Here is a 17035-nt window from a genome sequence, read left to right as displayed (position 1 = left end):
CATGTTGAAATGATAAATGGATGAAATAGAATGTATTATTAAAATGAACTTCACCTGTTTTTTTTTTTTTTTTGCGCTTCTAGATATCTAGAAAATCTAAACCTATGTACATGGCTCGCACACGCAGCTCATGTGATATTTCTGTGAGGCAACATCAGTGTAGATGGCTACAGGGTATTCTCTGGGTGGAGAGACTAAGGAGAGTGTCTGGGGGTCTCTGGGGGTCTGGGGATCAGGGAGAGAAGTGAAGCTCAAGATGGTCCCGCTGCAAGCCTGGGCAATCCTGGACTTTCCGTGGAAGGCAATATTACCTTGCAGGTGATGTCACAACGTTAACACTCATTAATAGGCACATCTACCTTGCAAGGTATTCCTATTTTGCAGATGAGGAAACTGAGGCTCGAGGGGTAAAGCGACCGCGACAAAATGAGGGAACCTCTCTTTGGAGTGAACATTTGGGTATGCCAGTGTGGAAGGGTGTCATCTCTTGCTGCCAATGACATGTGGGTGTCTGCCTCTGCCCCAGGATCGAGCATGACAACACCGGCCTGAACGCCAGCTGGTACCTGGATCGTGTGATCGTGACTGACATGAAGCGGCCTCACCTCCGCTATTACTTCAACTGCAACAACTGGCTGAGCAAGGTGGAAGGTGACCGCCAGTGGTGCCGTGACCTGCTAGCCAGCTTCAACCCCATGGACATGCCCCGAGGTCAGTGCCGAGGCGGGCCTGCCTGCCATCCCTCCCTGCCTGGGCTGGCCCCCGTCCCTGTCTTGCTCTGGGCAGTTCCGTGTCCCCTTTGCCACTCCTCCAGGGTCTTCCAGTCGGCTGGGGCCCAGCTGAAGCCCCGTCTTTTCCACATGACCTCCCCAAGAGCAAGCTTATGTGCTCTGGGGACTCAAGGAAATGGGAAATGCAAACGAACCAGGAGGCATGATGGAGGGGTGGGAGCAGCCCTGGGCATATCCTGTGTTTTCAACATTTCTTGTTGATGGGTATCTACCTAGAGTCCTCTCTGAGTTCAAAGGCAGCTGCCTCCATCTTCCTATCTCTTTGCCCTTCTTCTGATGCCCAGAGGAAGGTGAGCTACGGCCAGGGCAGGGCAGATGGGAATCAGAACTCACAGCTACAGGGGCTCCATCAAGCTGTCCCTACCTCCTCCTGATTCTATGAGGAGGGAAACGACTAATTTCAAGTGCATCTCTGGCCAAAGGCCTTAAATTCCGGACATTTTAGCTCAACAGGAGGCGGGGGAACAAATCATGTAAAAACACACACCGTATCCCATGGCCTGTTTTAATCACACTCTGTGCCCTAAAGTTCTGACCTCACCTCACCTCATTATTGGACATAGTTGCCTTTCCAAAAACGGAGACATAACACGTGGGCACCACCATCATAGCACCTTGCTTGCAGACTGTCATAGACTTTTGGAGGTGAAGGCATTTGATAGCCATGTGACTTTGCCGAGGTCGCTCAACAGAGTAACAGAAGGCGGACGCACTCCTTAGATTCTGCCTTCCAGCGTGTGCCCTGTGGTCTCCAGGTTCCGTCCTCTCTTGCAGCCCAGCTGGGCAGAAATAAGCATATTCTGTGTCCACTGGGCTTCAGTTCGCCTTTCTCTGTCTACCTCTGATTTCCTACCTTCCAGCTGATCTTGAACTTGCCTTGTTCCTCTGTGGCCCCCACCATAATTCCTTGCAACTTCACTGTTTCTTTAAAAAAAAAAAAAGAGTTGCTATTGATCTTTCTCTTATGACAAAAGCCAAATTTGACCATTGCAGAAAATTTAGAAAACAGAAACATGCAAACATTAAAAAAAAAAAAAAAAAAGAATACCTGTAATTCCATCATCTGGAGAAACATCACTGGTGACATGTTTGTGCCCCCATTTCTAGTCTTTTCTATGCATAGTTTGAGAGAATGGGCTGGTACCACATCCTGTTTTAGAGCATGTTTGTTTCGATGCCATTAAATATGGCTCAACACCCCTGCTTGCAGTGGCTGTGAAGTGTCCTTGTATAGAGGGGCACCATCATCCATTCACTGAATCCCTTATGTTGGACATTGACATCGTGTTCCCCTCTAAAATTTTATTGTTGATATAAATAATACACCCAAATCTTTGCACAGACAAACGATTCTTTCCTTAGGATAAATTCCTAAATAGAATTTCCAGGTCAAATAGAATGCACATGGTTAAAGCTTTTAATGGGCATTTCCAAAATGCCGTAGAAAGGGTACATCAGTGCACAACCCCACCAGCTATGCAAAAGCACCCACTTTCCTCACCCTCAATTCTTAGTATTGTTTAATTTTCTAATTGGCTAGGAAAGGGGGTTTTACAATGTTCTCTCTTTGGTTATTGGTGAGGCTGGATATTTTTCAAGTGTTTATTGTGTTTATTGGTCATTGGTATTGTGTGTGTGTGTGTGTGTGTGTGTGTGTGTGTGTGTGAATTATCTGCCCATACCCCATGCCTGTCTTTTCAACTGGGGTGAATTTCATAGATTTTCGTCAAAACTTTACGTATCTTTACTTCTTGATCCGGTCTCTTTACTAGGAATAATCCTTAGCAAGTTGTCAAGCTGGCTATCTTCCTGTCTATTCTCCCAGGCTCCCCCTTTTTTTTGGCCTTTTCCCACTATTTAGTTCTTCATGCTACCGTTTGCTTTGGTCACATGAAAATCTAGGGTTCCCCTGTTAGAAGAGCTTATGAGAAGTCACCATTAAGAAAGAATTCATGTGACCCCATAGTTCCCCAGCTTTCCACAAGAATCATCCAGAGTAGTGTTCTTGCCTCTTAAAGGAAGGACAAAGACACCCGCTGACCTTGTCCCTGAATCAGACCGCCTGGGCCCCCTGCCCTTTTATGAGCTGGAGGCACTGGAGTTTTAGTAATTCCAGGCTGGATTCTGAAAGAAGGAATGAAAAAAGGGATCTTCGAATATTCAGAGGACTGCATTGGTAAACAAAAGGTAAACTCTGTTTGCTTTTCACCTGGAATTATACCCACTTGATATTTGGTTGCTGCAGGGGAGCCTCTAATGGTCAAAATGGGGAAGATAATTATTTCTTCATCCATGCAGTTTGACAGATGAAAATACTTTAAGTCGTGGGATGGGGGCTTAAGAAGGGGACTTTTTAGGGGCGCCTGGGTGGCGCAGTCGGTTAAGCGTCCGACTTCAGCCAGGTCACGATCTCATGGTCCGTGAGTTCGAGCCCCGCGTCGGGCTCTGGGCTGATGGCTCAGAGCCTGGAGCTTGTTTCCGATTCTGTGTCTCCCTCTCTCTCTGCCCCTCCCCCATTCGTGCTCTGTCTCTCTCTGTCCCAAAAATAAATAAATGTTGAAAAAAAAATTAAAAAAAAAAAGAAGGGGACTTTTTAGTGCATATTTCATCCTCCAAGGGTTAGTGAGTCATTAGCTGGGTAGCTTTGCTCCTCTCTCCCCACCTCCAGGACCATCTCCTGAAGCTCTGTCTGATAAATAGCTGGAACCTTCTTTTGTTCCTGCTCTTCAAGGAGGGTAGGTGTTCTAGGCTGACCGACTGACCTTTTGGCCAAGGTGATCAGCAGAAAATGGCAGGGGCAGAGGGACTGGACCTTGATCAGGTTTCTAGATGGTTCCTCTATAGGGGATCTCATATATCATGCTTAGTTAGAGACACGGCACCTGTGGTTGCTGGTGAGCTGTGTAGCCTTAGGACTGCTGCCCTGGCAAGAACATTACCCTTCCTGCATGACGCAGTGCCTGACGTTTGCCACGGAGGTGACTTTTCCTTCTCTGGGTTCTCTTTAAACATGGGAAAATGCCCCGCATATTCCTAGTACGTCGGGGTGAATGCCTGGTCAGGGCCACCCTTTTCCTTCATGGAGCCCATAGGGTAAAGGTAGCCATGAGAAAAAGCAGGGACAGGAGGTTCCAAAAGAAGGAAGGGGATGATGACTAACTCAGTTAGTGTGGAATGAAGTTGTGTGGGTGGAAGATCCTAGAGCCCAAGTTCAATTTCTCAATTGTTCTCAATTGGTTGGTAAAATCGCTACACCTGGCACCTTAAGAAAACCAGGTAGCAGAGCCAACCCAAACCCTTCACCTTTTGGTTTCCTTTGTATCTGACTGCCAAGCCTGGGGGGATCTGTTGCTGGGGACCGGGGAGACAGGCTGTGGTATCCCCTCAACCACTGGAGGCTCCCGAACCCCAGCCGCTCACATTCTATCTTTAAGAGTCTTGTCTTATTCAAGTAAGCAATTTTCTTTGTTTACTTATTCTTCTTTAACTCACTTTTGGCAACTTATATATTTACTTGTAGGTTTATTTTTAAAAGAAAGCAGATATCACTATCACAAAAAAACTGTTATCAATTCCTGTAAATATCAGCACATGTGAAAACAAATACGGAACATCAGATAACCCTCCTGTATCACCATTAGCATCTTGTGTGCCACCCGTGGTGTGCAAATTGCACCCTGGGAAACACTACGCCCTGAGCTGTGAGGAAGGGAAAGTAGAAGTGGGGAGGAGGGGAGAAGGGCTGGTAGGGTATCTGGGCTGTTCTCTTCAAGAGTCCTTGGCTTCACTTCATCCCTAGCACACTTCTGGGGGAGGCAAGGTGAAGGATGGCAGGCAGGTGTTAATTGCACAGAGGACTGAACTGAGGGCTCAGAGAGGTGGTGATTCATCTAAAACCAACCAGCCAACCACTGATGGAGCTGGGACTAGAGTGCGAGGCTCCTAATTCTTGGAATGGGCTTCCTGTGTCTCCAAGACCAAGGGCTACCAACCTGGCCCCTAAGAGATCAAGGCTTGAAGGATCACAGCTAGGGCTCATGGGGGTTAGTAGGACCAGTCGACTGTCACAGGGATCCTTTCCACAGCGTGCACATCAGTTGCTTCTCCAGCCTTAGTTTGAATCCAGCCTTTCTTGACGGTGGGTGGTTCCCAACCACCCAGCTCAGCCATCCCAGTGCTAAGGGGCACCGGTTTTCAGAAAGCTCTTCCTGCAATTAAAACCCATACACTCTCCCTGGGACTTCTGCTTGTCCATTGCAGTCCTCTGCTAACAAACACCCTGGATGTTTTCATGTCTGCCTTTCAGCCATGAGAAGAAAGGCTGCCCTCCTCTCAGGACTGCATCCCCAGGTTCCTTGGCCTCTCCTCTTGTGGCTTATGCCCAGCCTGCATCCCCGAGTAGCTCTGGTTTGTCAGTGATCCCCAAGAAGGTACCTCCTAGGCAAGAACCCTATGTTCCGGATTGGCGGGTGGCGGGCGGGGGTGGGGGGCGGCGGGGGGAGTGGACTCCTCAGAACAAGAGTGCATAGGTCTCCCTGACTCCATTATCCTACTTCTTCTAAAAAATTATTATTATTGCAGTAAGACATAGATAAAATTCACCATCTTAACCATATTTAAGTGCATTATTCAGTGGCATTAAATAAATTATTGGGTATCCATCACCACCATCCATCTCCAGAACTTGCTCCTCTTCCCAAACTAACACTCTGTGCCCATAAGATAGCTCCTCTTTCCCATTTCTTCCAGCCCTGGGCAACCTCTGTTCTTTCTTCTGTCTCTATGAATTTGACGACTTAGGAATCTCATATAAGTAGAATCATACAATATTTTTCTTTTGTGACTGGCTTATTTTATTTTAGCGTAATGTCTTCAAGCTCCATCCATGTTACAGCATGTGTGGGAATTTCATTTCTTTACAGGGCTAGATGATATTCCATTATATGCGCAGCCCCTATTTTATTTATCCAGCCATCTGTCGATGGACATTTGGGTTTTTTCCCACCTTTTGGCTATTGTAAATAACACTGCTATGAACACTGTGTACAAATAGCTGTTGAAGTTCCTGCTTTAATTTCTTTTGGGTACAGACCCAGCAGTGGAGTTAGTGGATCGGGTAGTAATTCTGTGTTTAACTTTTTTGAGGAATAGCCATACTGTTTCCTACAGCAGCGACATCATTTTGCATTCCCAGTAACAGTGGACAAGGGTTCCAACTTCTCTACATACTCACCAATACTTGTTATCTTCTGGGTTTTTTAAATAATAACCACAGTTAGTGATGTTGAACGTCTCTTCTTGTGCTTATGGGTCATTTGTACATTTTCTTTGGAGAAATGTCCATTCAAGTCCTTTGCCTGTTTTAAAGTTGAGTTGTCTGTTTTTATTGTTGAGTTGTATGGGTCCATCCAGAATATATTTGGGGGTATTAATCATTTATCAGCTGTGATTGATTTACAATTATTTTCTCCCATTCCATGGGTTGCCTTTTCACTCTGTTGAAAGAGTTTTGTTGGTGCACAAAAGCTTTTAACTTTTATGAAGTCCAATTTATTATTTTTTCTGTTGTTGCCTGTGCTTTTGGTGTCATATCCAAGAAATCATCACCAAACCCAATATCATGAAGATTTTGCCCCATGTTTTCTTCTAAGAGTGTTATACTTCTATATCTTACATTTAGGTCATTGATCCATTTTGAGTTAATTTTTGTGGACATTATACGAGTCCAATTTCATTTTTTTGCACATGGAGAACCAATTTTCCTAGCATCACTTGTTGTAAAGACTGTCCCTTCCCCCACTGAATGGTTTCACACTCTTGTCAAATATCATTTGGCCATATTCACAAGGGCTTATTTCTGGGTTCTTTATTCTGTTCACTGACCCAAATGTCTGTCCTGAAGTCTACTGCACTGTTTTGATTACTGTAGCTTTGGACGGAGTTTGGAAATCAGGATGTGTAAGACTTCCAACTTTGTTCTTTTCTTTTAAGATTGTTTGGATATTCAAGCTCCCTTGATGTCCTGCTTCTTTTCATCCATCCTACATTTTCATTAACCGTTTTTCACAGTGACAATATATCACATTGACTTTGAGGCCAAAGGGCTCTTATTCCCCCCAAAAGAAAAGATGAAAATGCTGTCTCCACCCCAAGTCCTCAGTTCTTGCCCAGGACTTCAAGGCTTCTGGAGAAACATCCTGGATTGTCCTGACTCATTCCCACATGAGTCAGCAGGAGTGGGTATCCCATTCTTGGCTGGCTCCCCTCCACATCTTAGTGGGAAGGTCCAGGAGACACCACACCTCCTGATTAATAGTCGCAGACATACATGCACACTATTAGGGAGCTAGCAGCCATGTCTATGGTCATCTCCCTCTTAGAGTGGGTGTCAGGGGTCCTGGCACCTTCTCGGGTCTGGGGAGGGTTGGCAGCCGTTTTTTCAGCATGTCTGCATCGACTATCCCTGGGAACACAGTCTTGGCTCTCGAACCACTCCAGAATTGTAGTGAATTTTCCCTCCTGCCATCTGCCTCTTGGCATCCCCCCATTGCCATGCATGCCTGACTCTCTTCCGAGAGGATTTCCACCTAGAATGGCTGCCCCTCTTGACAACCCAGAACCCAGAGGGGCAGGGTAGCTGCATTGACAGCTACACACTGAGGGCAGCCCCTGGCCAGAATCTCAGGACAGTCTCCCAGGCCTCGAAGTGAAGCATCACCATTAGCAGCTGTCATTGGTCATGCCCTTCTGCTCCCCAAGCTGCTCTTAAATGCTGAGTCTGGGGTAAGGATATCACCCTTGCCTTCCAGTTGCTTGCAGTCCAGTGAGGACACAGACCATCATAGTACGAGCTACCCTCAAGGGGAGTGGAAGGTATCACATGGTCCACAGCTCCATGTCTCAAGTCATAAGAGTCCTAGGTTCAAATCCCCAAATGCTACCTTCTAACTATGTGACCTTTGGACAAAATACTTCTGTAGTCTTGTGTCTTCATATGTATACACTGTACAAATCCACAGCACTCCTAGGAGGTAAGGTCTATTACTTTCCCCATTTTCTACCTGCAACAAAGGTCAAGGTGAGCATGCATAGAGCACTTCCCACCTCTCCCTGTGTTCCTTAGTCCCATTCTTAGTCCCAGTTCCCATTTGTCAACGTGTTTGCTCAGATCGTGTTGGCTCCAGTGTCTGGCAGGCGGTGTCTCTGAAAGCTGTTCTCTCCAGCACTAATAAACCATGAGGAAGTTTCAAGGGACCCATAGGAAGTGGGTCTGAGAATGAGACATTCTCTCCCCACCTGCTCCCAGATTGTGGAGAGAAGCCAGACTGCTGACAGAAGTTTCTGGGGTTTGGGCCCTGTCCCATCAAGCCCCACAAGGACCCAGTAGGACTGCTCTCCCCAGAGCCCCAGAATCCTGCCTGCCTGCTGCCTGGAAGGGGTATCCTTGCTCCCACGCTTCTGTGTCAAGTTGGTTAGGGAGAAAACTGTGGATCTCCTACTAAAACATATCTCAGGGTCAGGAAATGTCCGAGCCAGTGCCTTCCTGGTCCCCCTCCCCCCACCTGCTCTCTTTTATCCTATACTTCAGTCTTCTCTGTGCTACCCAAACCCCACTGCGGGGGAAGCCCCAGCCTCTCTGGAAAGCACTGGCTGCTCCCTCACCTCGGGTATTCCTCCTCCAAACTCTGGAGAAATTGAAGTCTGTGCCATCCACTGAAGTGGATTTTCAGGGGGTTCCCCCAACCCAACTGCATCAAGGATGTGTAAGGAATCTCAGGGCAGAGAGGAGGAGCTTTTCAGCCTGCTCCTTGAGACGTAGGCATGATCCGGCCAGTTCGTAGCCAGAAGGAGCCACCATGGCTGATGGGGTGGTTGTAGCCCCCAGGGATTTTGAGATGGCTAAATGGCTGAGACACTCCGTATCTCAGGGACTGCTGTTGGCCTCTTTGGGTGCTAACTGCTGACTATGTGTCTATCTGGGCTCTCCAGCCAAGCTCAGGTTTCTCTGGGCATAACACTGGGGTCCACCCACCTGGTGATTTCTCTTGTACCTGCCAACTTGGTCACTGGCACTAAGGGACTTGAGTGAAGATTAGTAAGAAACAGGCATGTGTGTGAGTGTGTGTGTGAGTGTGTGTGTGTGTGTGTGTGTGTGTGTGTGTGTGTAGACACAATCACTTACGAAGGCCAGCAGCAGAGATGGGTGAAAAGAGCTCTACCACGGAGTGGGAGGCAGATAACGGGCTTCCAGTCTTGCCCTTTGGTAACTGTGTGCCTTAGGCAGGTTACTTGTCCTCTCTGGGCTGCTTCCTCAAATGACCAGAAGGCTGGGCTAGACGTTCTCCGAGGTCCTTTGTAGCACTGGCTTTCTCTGGTATTCTGCTAGCTAAATGCCTCCTTGTCTCTGTTACCTGGCTCCGGGTCTCCCACTCCCCGAACTCACTCCCTTGATGAACCTTGATGTTGTTACTTCTGGTGTGACATTCATGGGCACGGCACCCAGGTGCAACTGGTGACGGTGCTACAGAGTTGCACAGGCTGAGGGCACAGGGCTGCCCATCCCTCTGGCCCCAGGGAGGCTCAGGACACATCTCTGGGGCTGAAGAGGGCCAGACCTGTTTAAGACAGACCCTGCCTGGCCTTCTCACTGCCAATATGATGTCATTTCCTGCTTCCTGGACAAGTAATTGTTCTCATCCCAGCACCAACCCACAAACCCGCCCACCTTCAAAAGCACTGAGATGATCACGTGGCTGAAATTAGTACTGAGCCCACACCACATTGCTTCGGGAAAGTTCTGCCAACTTGGCAATGCGACAGGCCTCTGAAGCCAAGAGCTGAGTTCCAGCTGGCCTGGGGGCTGTTCACACCCCAGGGCTGTCAGAACCCAGGCACAACAGCTCATCGATGTTGCAGACCCAGGCCTCGCAGACAGCGGAGGAGGCCCTGCATTCAGAAGGGCCCTGTCTGAAGTGGGTCCTGTCGCTCCCCATTCTCAGTGGAGCCTGTTCCCTAGGCTTCCTTTGGGACAACCCTTTCTCTAAAGGAGCATTTATCTTCTTTGGTGGGTTAATAATAAACATGGCTGCAGCCAATGTTGTGCTGTGTCCCAGAGAGACCGAGGGGCTGGCCGTTGAAGGGAAGGGGATCCATGAGAAGTTGCAACCACTGGGGAGGCGGGCCTGGAGCGTGCAGGTTGGGGAGTGGCGAATTCCCCCTTTTCTTCCAGATTCCAAGTCTGGGGCTTTTTCTTTCTTCCTTTCTTTCTCTATTCCTCCCTCCCTCCCCACCTTCCTCCATTCCTCTCCTCCTCCTCTCCTCCCTCCCTTCCTTCCTTCCTTCCTTCCTTCCTTCCTTCCTTCCTTTTTTCCTCCTCCCCATCTTCCTTCTTTTTCTCCTCCCCCTTCTTCTTCCTTTCCTTCTCCTTCTTCTCCTTCTCCTCCTCTTCCTCCTCCTTCTCTTTTGCCATAGCAAATAGGACAGCTAATGCTGGGGCTGAAAGCTGCCCATAGGCCAGCTAGAACAGGTAGAAATGGGACGGTGTTTGTCCAGCATAATCACTGTTTCCACTCCCAGTGATTTCATCGGGCAACTGGGTTATAATTTTGTTAGAGCCCACACTGTGCTACGCAGTCATTATCACCCAGCTCCAGATGTGCACCCAGTCTTGGCAAGACCATGCTGGGCATGGTGCCCACGGTGCATTTGAAGAAGTGACTGGACGAGAAAGGGCTCATGATTAACATTTTAGGGGTATGTGCACATTTCGCTGACCTGCGGCGGATTATGATGGGCCTGACCGAGAACTGCCTGGTGCCAAAGCAGATGCAGCATAAAAGCAGCCTGGGTGATTGATGCAGAAAGCACCTATCACGAGGGCTCTGTCACACAAGCCAGCAGCCCTGACTTATTTCCACGTTCTACAGGATGACACCACGGAGTAATTAAATCATTGATTTTAAAAAATATAGCTCTCTGGCTCAGAAAGCACATGAGACTATATACCTTGAGTTCTAGTTCTCGCTTTGCCACCAGTAGCGATGAGCCCCGAGGCAGATCTCAGTTTCGCTCCCATCCTCAGTTTCTTCCTCTACAGAATGGGTGCATTAGGTGGCCTCTGGGGGTCTTTTTAGGATTAGTAGAGTGTCATATCCAAAGAGAGAAGGACGGGTCTGGGGCTAGCCCTCCTCCGTGGGGCAGGGGAAATTGGCTTTCGGTGACCTCCCTTCTGCTGCGGACACTTCTTCCTCATTCCACTCCCACCCCAATACTTACTATTCTTCTGCATAGTGTCTGTCTCCCCACTGTGGGCTTGGTCTCTGGACTCCCTTTCTCTGTGGTCAAAACCTGGCCCTGCCACTCTACTGGTTGGGTAAGCATGAGCAGATGTCTTAAGTTCTGTGCCTCTATTTCTTCGTCTGTAAAGTGGGGATAACATTAATTCCCACTCATAAAGTGGTTGGGCTGATTAATTGGGGAAATGTACATAAAGACTGACTGTAGTGCTGGACGTAGAGTAAGCGCTCAGTAAACGAATATTGTGGTGGTGGTTATGATCCTGGTGCTTTACCTTCTTCTTCCCCTACATCCAGGCTTATTCTGACTCTGAGATGCATAGACTCAAGATTCTGGCCTTTCAGAATCAGATAGGACTTTGGAGCCACTCAGTGCCGGGATCGCCTCTAAAAGGCAGCAGGCTCATCTAGACAGCTGGAAACAGGCTGATGACCTTGATTTCAGTTAAAGCCTGCAGGGAGTGCCTCTTTTCCAAACACTTTTCCTTCTCCCCGATGTGTCCCCTCAACTCAGCTCAAACGTTATCCAAAGCCCTCTGAGCTAGATTTGCTGTGGACGCCAGTTGGGAGTTACTGTTCCTTTGACCTCTAGGGAGGTGGTCCTGGGCCCATGGACTCAGAGCTGGACTCAGAGCGAGAGGGCTTTGGGGTGGGGGGAGCTGGGCCAGTCCTGCAGCGCTCTCCTCCTCTGAACTTCCCAGCAGCTCCCCGCCCACCCCATCTGCTCCCACCTAACATTGCAGAAAATCATCTCCGGAAAGAGTGGGAAGAAGAGAACTGTTTCCAATGAGGCCCCAGTGACGAGTATCAGAGAATTTCAGGACCAGAAGGGACCTTATCTGCTCTTCCTCCATTTTGCAGAACACAGAAGCCTTGAAAAGTTAAGCCACCTGCTCTTGGTGACACAGTGTGGGCAGAGCTAGTGCCCTGGGCTCCAGATGCCACCTTGTGCTCCTCCGATGTCATTCAGTGATTCAATGGGCACTATTTGGGAATCTTCTATGTACCGGATCCTTTGCTCAGGATAAATATGTACAGACCTTTCTAGGAAGTTAGCAACTAGAGGGGAGAGGGTCAAGCCAGGAAATAGTGAGTGCAAAAAGATAGAATGTTCTTATTAGGGACTGACCTCTATCACTAGAAGCATAGAGGAAGGAGGAATCCGTAAGGCTTCATAGAGTAAGTGATGCCCAATTGAGACTTCATAGTTGAGATGGAGTTTGCTAGGCTTTCAACAGAGGGAGGTTTTCAAATAGGTGTTTATAATAACACTCCCCCCACCCCATTTATGGAGAGTACTTTCTCAGAGCTGCATTTTGTGTGCATGAAATCAGAACTTATGATACAGACGTTGCCTTGGGCCTGATCCAGCCGTGGGTGTCCATTCCAGCCACCAATGTTTTCCTGCTGGACCCTTCCCCTGAGCCCCAAGCATCGGCCAGGGTGGTGCAGGGGTGTCAGAGAAGGGGTTCCCACCTACCTGGAGCTGAATGTCTATCAGGTGGCCCCTGCCTTTGTTTTTTCTCTTCCTTCATCCAGTCCTCAACCCTCCCCCTAGCCTCCTAGCTGCCCAGACCAGCAAGCTCAAAGGTTTCTGGTACCAAAGCCAGCTTGAGGGTGTAAGGATGTCCATCATGTGCATGGGTTTTCCTCAAGCTGCCAGTTCGCAACAGCTCCTTCCAGACTATACAGGGCATGAGTTATTCAAATTGAAGACTCAATTGAAGTTTAGGTGACTTCAATATTTAGTTTTCAATTGCAGGGAAAAGAAAAATGGCTGTTGTATAAATTATTAAAAGTACAAATAAGCAAGAGTTCGAAGAAGAATAAAATCTTCCATAATCCCATTACCCCAAAATGATAATAGCTAAAATTTATTGGGCATTCACTCAATGTCAGATATTGTTCTAATCACTATCTATCTGTCTATCTCATCTTCACAATACCATGACAGATATATTATTATTATTATTATTATACCCATTTTATGGGTAAAGCAAACTGAGGCACAGAGTGGTTAAGTAACGTGCATACAAGTGAAGGGCCCAAGAGTAAACCCAGAACCTTGAACTTAATCCCTGTGTAGGAGAGCCTCGGAGACACTGCTGTTAACATTTTGGTGAATCTCCTTCCTGTGCTTTTTTATGCATGAATGCATTAAACACTACATGCTGACGGAAAGTAGTGTTGTATCACAGTCAACTTTGTAGCTAGGTTTTTTCACTGAATACTAAAACATTGAATAATCTCCTAAACCATTATTTTAAATGGCCACATGGGTGAATATCATAATTCACCCCAACAATCCCCCATTCTGGATATTTTTAGGTTGTTCTCAATTTTTTTGTTATTAACGATGCTGTGATAGACATCTTTACAGGTCATCTGTGAACACAAGTATTTGCTCATATAAATGAATTGTTAGGCACAGGGACTGAATTGTTAACTCCGGGATTTGCAGAATGTTAAGCCTTTTGACAGGCAGTACTCACCTGCCCTCCAGGAAGGCTGTGTGGTGTTCTGGTTCCTCCAGCAGCATATGAGAAGTGCATTAGAGGACGATAAGCTCCTGCAGCAGAGTGGAATCTGGGTTGGAAAGGGAAGAAATGGATGAGATTGCTGGGGTGTGCAGGTTGAAGGGGAGGGTCTGCTGTAGAGCCACATGAGGGGGAGCCAAGGGAGACGAGTGACTGAGGGGCGTGTGGAAATAGCTCTGCGGCGCTTGGCAGTGAACTGGATAAGAGGGGCTGAGCGCAGTGAGATAAAAGGAGAAAAAGCCTACCTACTCCATACTCTTTCAATACCTGATCACATCAGGCTTACGTCACAGCTTCCCAAAAAGATGTGCTAGCTGTCTATGATTTGGGGGTAAAACAAAGGACGGAGTATTTTTTCTTGATTGCCACCCGGGAGCAACTGTTAATGACTGAGCAATGTTTTTTTGTTTTTGTTTTTTACACTTTATTTATTTTTGAGAGAGAGAGAGAGAGAGAACACGTGGGGGACGGGCAGAGAGAGAGGGAGACACAGAATCCAAAGCAGGCTCCAGGCTCCGAGCTGTCAGCACAGAGCCCGGTGCGGGGCTCGAACCCACAAACTGTGACATCATGACCTGAGCCAAAGTCAGTTGCTTAACCAACTGAGCCACCCAGGCACCCCGGCTGAGCAGTGTTTTAATGTCCTTGTGCAACCAGGCTCAGCTGAGTTCACCCCATGGCCTGTGCTTGAGCACGTGTTAAGTGCCAAATAAATGATACAGGCCACAGGAGTTCTGGAATGGAACACCCTGGGCCTGGGAGGTGGGCTTTCAGCTAGACCTTGTGGGGTGGGCGAAAGGACAGATGAGAGTGAACCCTCCTGCCCGGACCTCTTGAGTCCGGGCTTCACCCTTTCTAACTGTGGGAACTTGATGAGGTTTCTTAACCTCTTGCTTCCATTCTCTTCTCAGTAAGCAGTGACCACAGTAGTAATAGGGTCTGTCATCGTGAGGATTACATGAGAAACAGATGTGACCGGCCCACAGTCAGTCCTCAGTAAGCATCAGAGGGTCTTACCAGCTTGCGGCGTGCATGTGTCTACAAGGGCGGCAAGATTGAGGGTATTCTCCAGAAAGCAGAGAAGTTCCGGTCCTACTTGAAGAAGCGGACGAATCTGGGTGAGCGATTCGGCCCTCTGGACCCAAGGGAAGGAAGAGGAAACGTTCTGGGGGCAGCAACAGGGGAGGGAGACTTGAGTCTGGGGACCTGGTTCACTGCTCAGTGGCCAAGAAGCAGTTCCCCACGGGTAGCCTTGCGGCCCATCCTTTGGGTCCGTGGACACTCCTCCCAGCACCGGTGCAGGCAGGCCAGAGGAGCTAGGGGCCTTCCCTGGCTGGGGGAGAACATTCCCCTCGCCCCCATCCCCAGGGCAGCCCCGCTTCACGTCTCTCGCTTGTTTCCGTGTTCTCCCCTGGCACTTCCCCAGTGCCTGGCTCTGGGTGAGTGGAAGTGATAGGTGCCAGGGAGCAGCCGCGGCCTCGGGTGGGGGGCGGGAGGGAATCAGGTGCAGCCAGCCTCCTGCCACCCCTTCCCGCCGCTCACCCGCAGGGCAGGGCGAATGAAGCCACTGTCTAAATACTCTAAATATGCACGACCTGAGAATGGGGGGCGAAGGCTAGGGAAAGAAACACCGTGCGGCAATTCAGGATCACTTCATTCATGATTCCCAGCTTCCTAAAAAAGCTTGGGCCACGTGAGCTACTGCGAGGCACAAATCACGTTGGGTGTGGGATGGTCCCTTCCTTGGCAAGCAGGACGGAGGCTTAGTTTCCGGGCATTTGCTTGACTCCTGTCATCGGGAACGTGACGACCAGCTTAGCCCAGCTCAGCGCCGAGATTTGGGGGATCCGGCCCACTCGTGGCTGTGCCTCCCCCACGTCGCCCAGGGTGGTTCTCTCAGATGTGTCCTGTCGCTGCTGTGTGCTGACTGTTCCAGACAGAGCGCAGGCGAGGCTGTGGGGGTGGTTGGCGCACCAGGCGCAGGAGGCAGCTCGGGCCTGCCAGTGCCTGCCTTTTCTGGAAGCCCACACAGGCAGCTTCCGGCTGGCCCACAGGGGACACGGTTCCTGTTTAGAGGGAGCAGGCCTGTGCCTCTGCCATGGAGGCTACAGAGGAAATAAGGGGCAAGGCCGGGCTTGTGGATCCTCTGGGCAGGGCAAGCAGGGCACAGACAGCCATATGCTGTGGCCTTGAGGGCCATCTGTCTTTAGGCTGCTGCTAATGCCATCCGTACAGTACCCCAACTCAATTCTGTTTGGCTCTGAGAGGTACCATGTAATTACCTTAATCTCTGGTCTATTTCCCTTCTTGTATGTTGTTCAGATCAATGTTCAAACTACTTTGGTGTCTTTGAGCTCACACTGACCTTCAGCAAAAGGCAACTACTCCCTGAAAGGTAGTGTTCCTGGGTTCAGACATGCAGGTTGTGCACTGCACAATTAAGACTATGTAAAGAGACATCTTTCACATCATAGAGGTTGTAGGTTTGTGTATTTATGATGACAGTTATCCAACAGATGGCAGTAAAGTGTCTTGAGGACGGAAGCCTTTTTCTAATTTGTCGAAAGGCACCCTATGAACTAATGGTAGCTCCCTAAAAGGCCAGACAGAAATCAGTTCTAGGGAGAATGTTAATAGCATTGATTAAACCACAGGCCGACCTCAGAACTGGCTAGGGCAACAATTCCTGTCATCCATCACTAGGTCATGTTGGTCCCACGCTTGCTCGGGAAGCACAGTGAACTTGCTAGCCCCTCCTCCAACTTGACCTTCCCCTCTCTTTTCATCTCTGTTCCTTGTTCACTGTCAGGCAGGCAAGGAGCTGAAGGCACAATACCCGAGGTTGCAGAACTGGTGCTGCCATCTGTCCCCACCTTTAGGAAACCCCAGCCGAGCCCCCCCTTTCTCCACTGCACTTAGGGGAACATTGAGCTCAGCCCAATCACCCAGCATTGCATGGGCAGGGAAAGCTGGCCCTGCCTATCCACACTGGGCACAGGACATGCTCCTTCTCACCCCCTCCAGCCCAACAGTAAAAGGGCAATAGTTCCCCAATCTTCAGAGCTTTGAGCTCCTTCGCTGGTGAATAGAGTGTGCTGTGATTACCCTGCGGCAGCACCAAGCCACTCGGATCCTGTTCCAGGCCGCAGCGCGGAGAGTTACCTGAAGTTCCTGCCTAGACACACAGAAGAGGGCCTGAAAGCCCAAGGCAGCCTGGGGCAGCTGGTGGCCAACGACAAGTACGGTGGCCGACTGGGTGTAGCTTTGCGAGGAGCTGGAGCTAACAAAGACGTTTTACATTTTTTAAGGGCTGTAAAGAACTAAAACAAGAACAACAGCGGATGACACAGGAAAGTTACACGAGGTTCCGAGGTCTGTTGCCCACAAAGTTTATGGCACAAGGCCACGCCCC

The 17035-nt window shown here is 48.9% G+C and overlaps 1 protein-coding gene and 1 long non-coding RNA gene across 3 annotated transcripts in view; one reads left to right on the top strand and one right to left on the bottom strand.

Moving 5' to 3' along the window:
• LOXHD1 (lipoxygenase homology PLAT domains 1) overlaps positions 1–17035 on the top strand; it is a 167433-nt gene that overhangs the window by 14032 nt on the left and 136366 nt on the right. For both annotated transcript variants that reach the window (XM_045042203.1, XM_045042202.1), the window contains exon 4: positions 527–711. In XM_045042203.1, coding sequence (XP_044898138.1) covers positions 527–711 — 185 coding nt within the window. The remainder of the gene's footprint in view (positions 1–526; positions 712–17035) is intronic.
• LOC102900250 lies at positions 668–17031 on the bottom strand. The gene is made up of 3 exons (XR_002737341.2): positions 16786–17031; positions 13579–13672; positions 668–1715 (listed from the first exon to the last, which is right to left on the bottom strand). It is a non-coding gene; the product is annotated as an uncharacterized LOC102900250 (long non-coding RNA).

The sequence above is a fragment of the Felis catus genome, chromosome D3 (genome assembly GCF_018350175.1).
Source record: "Felis catus isolate Fca126 chromosome D3, F.catus_Fca126_mat1.0, whole genome shotgun sequence".
Lineage (NCBI taxonomy): Eukaryota > Metazoa > Chordata > Mammalia > Carnivora > Felidae > Felis > Felis catus.
Note: the sequence above shows the minus strand (reverse complement) of the source record. Positions and strands in the feature narration are given on the sequence as shown.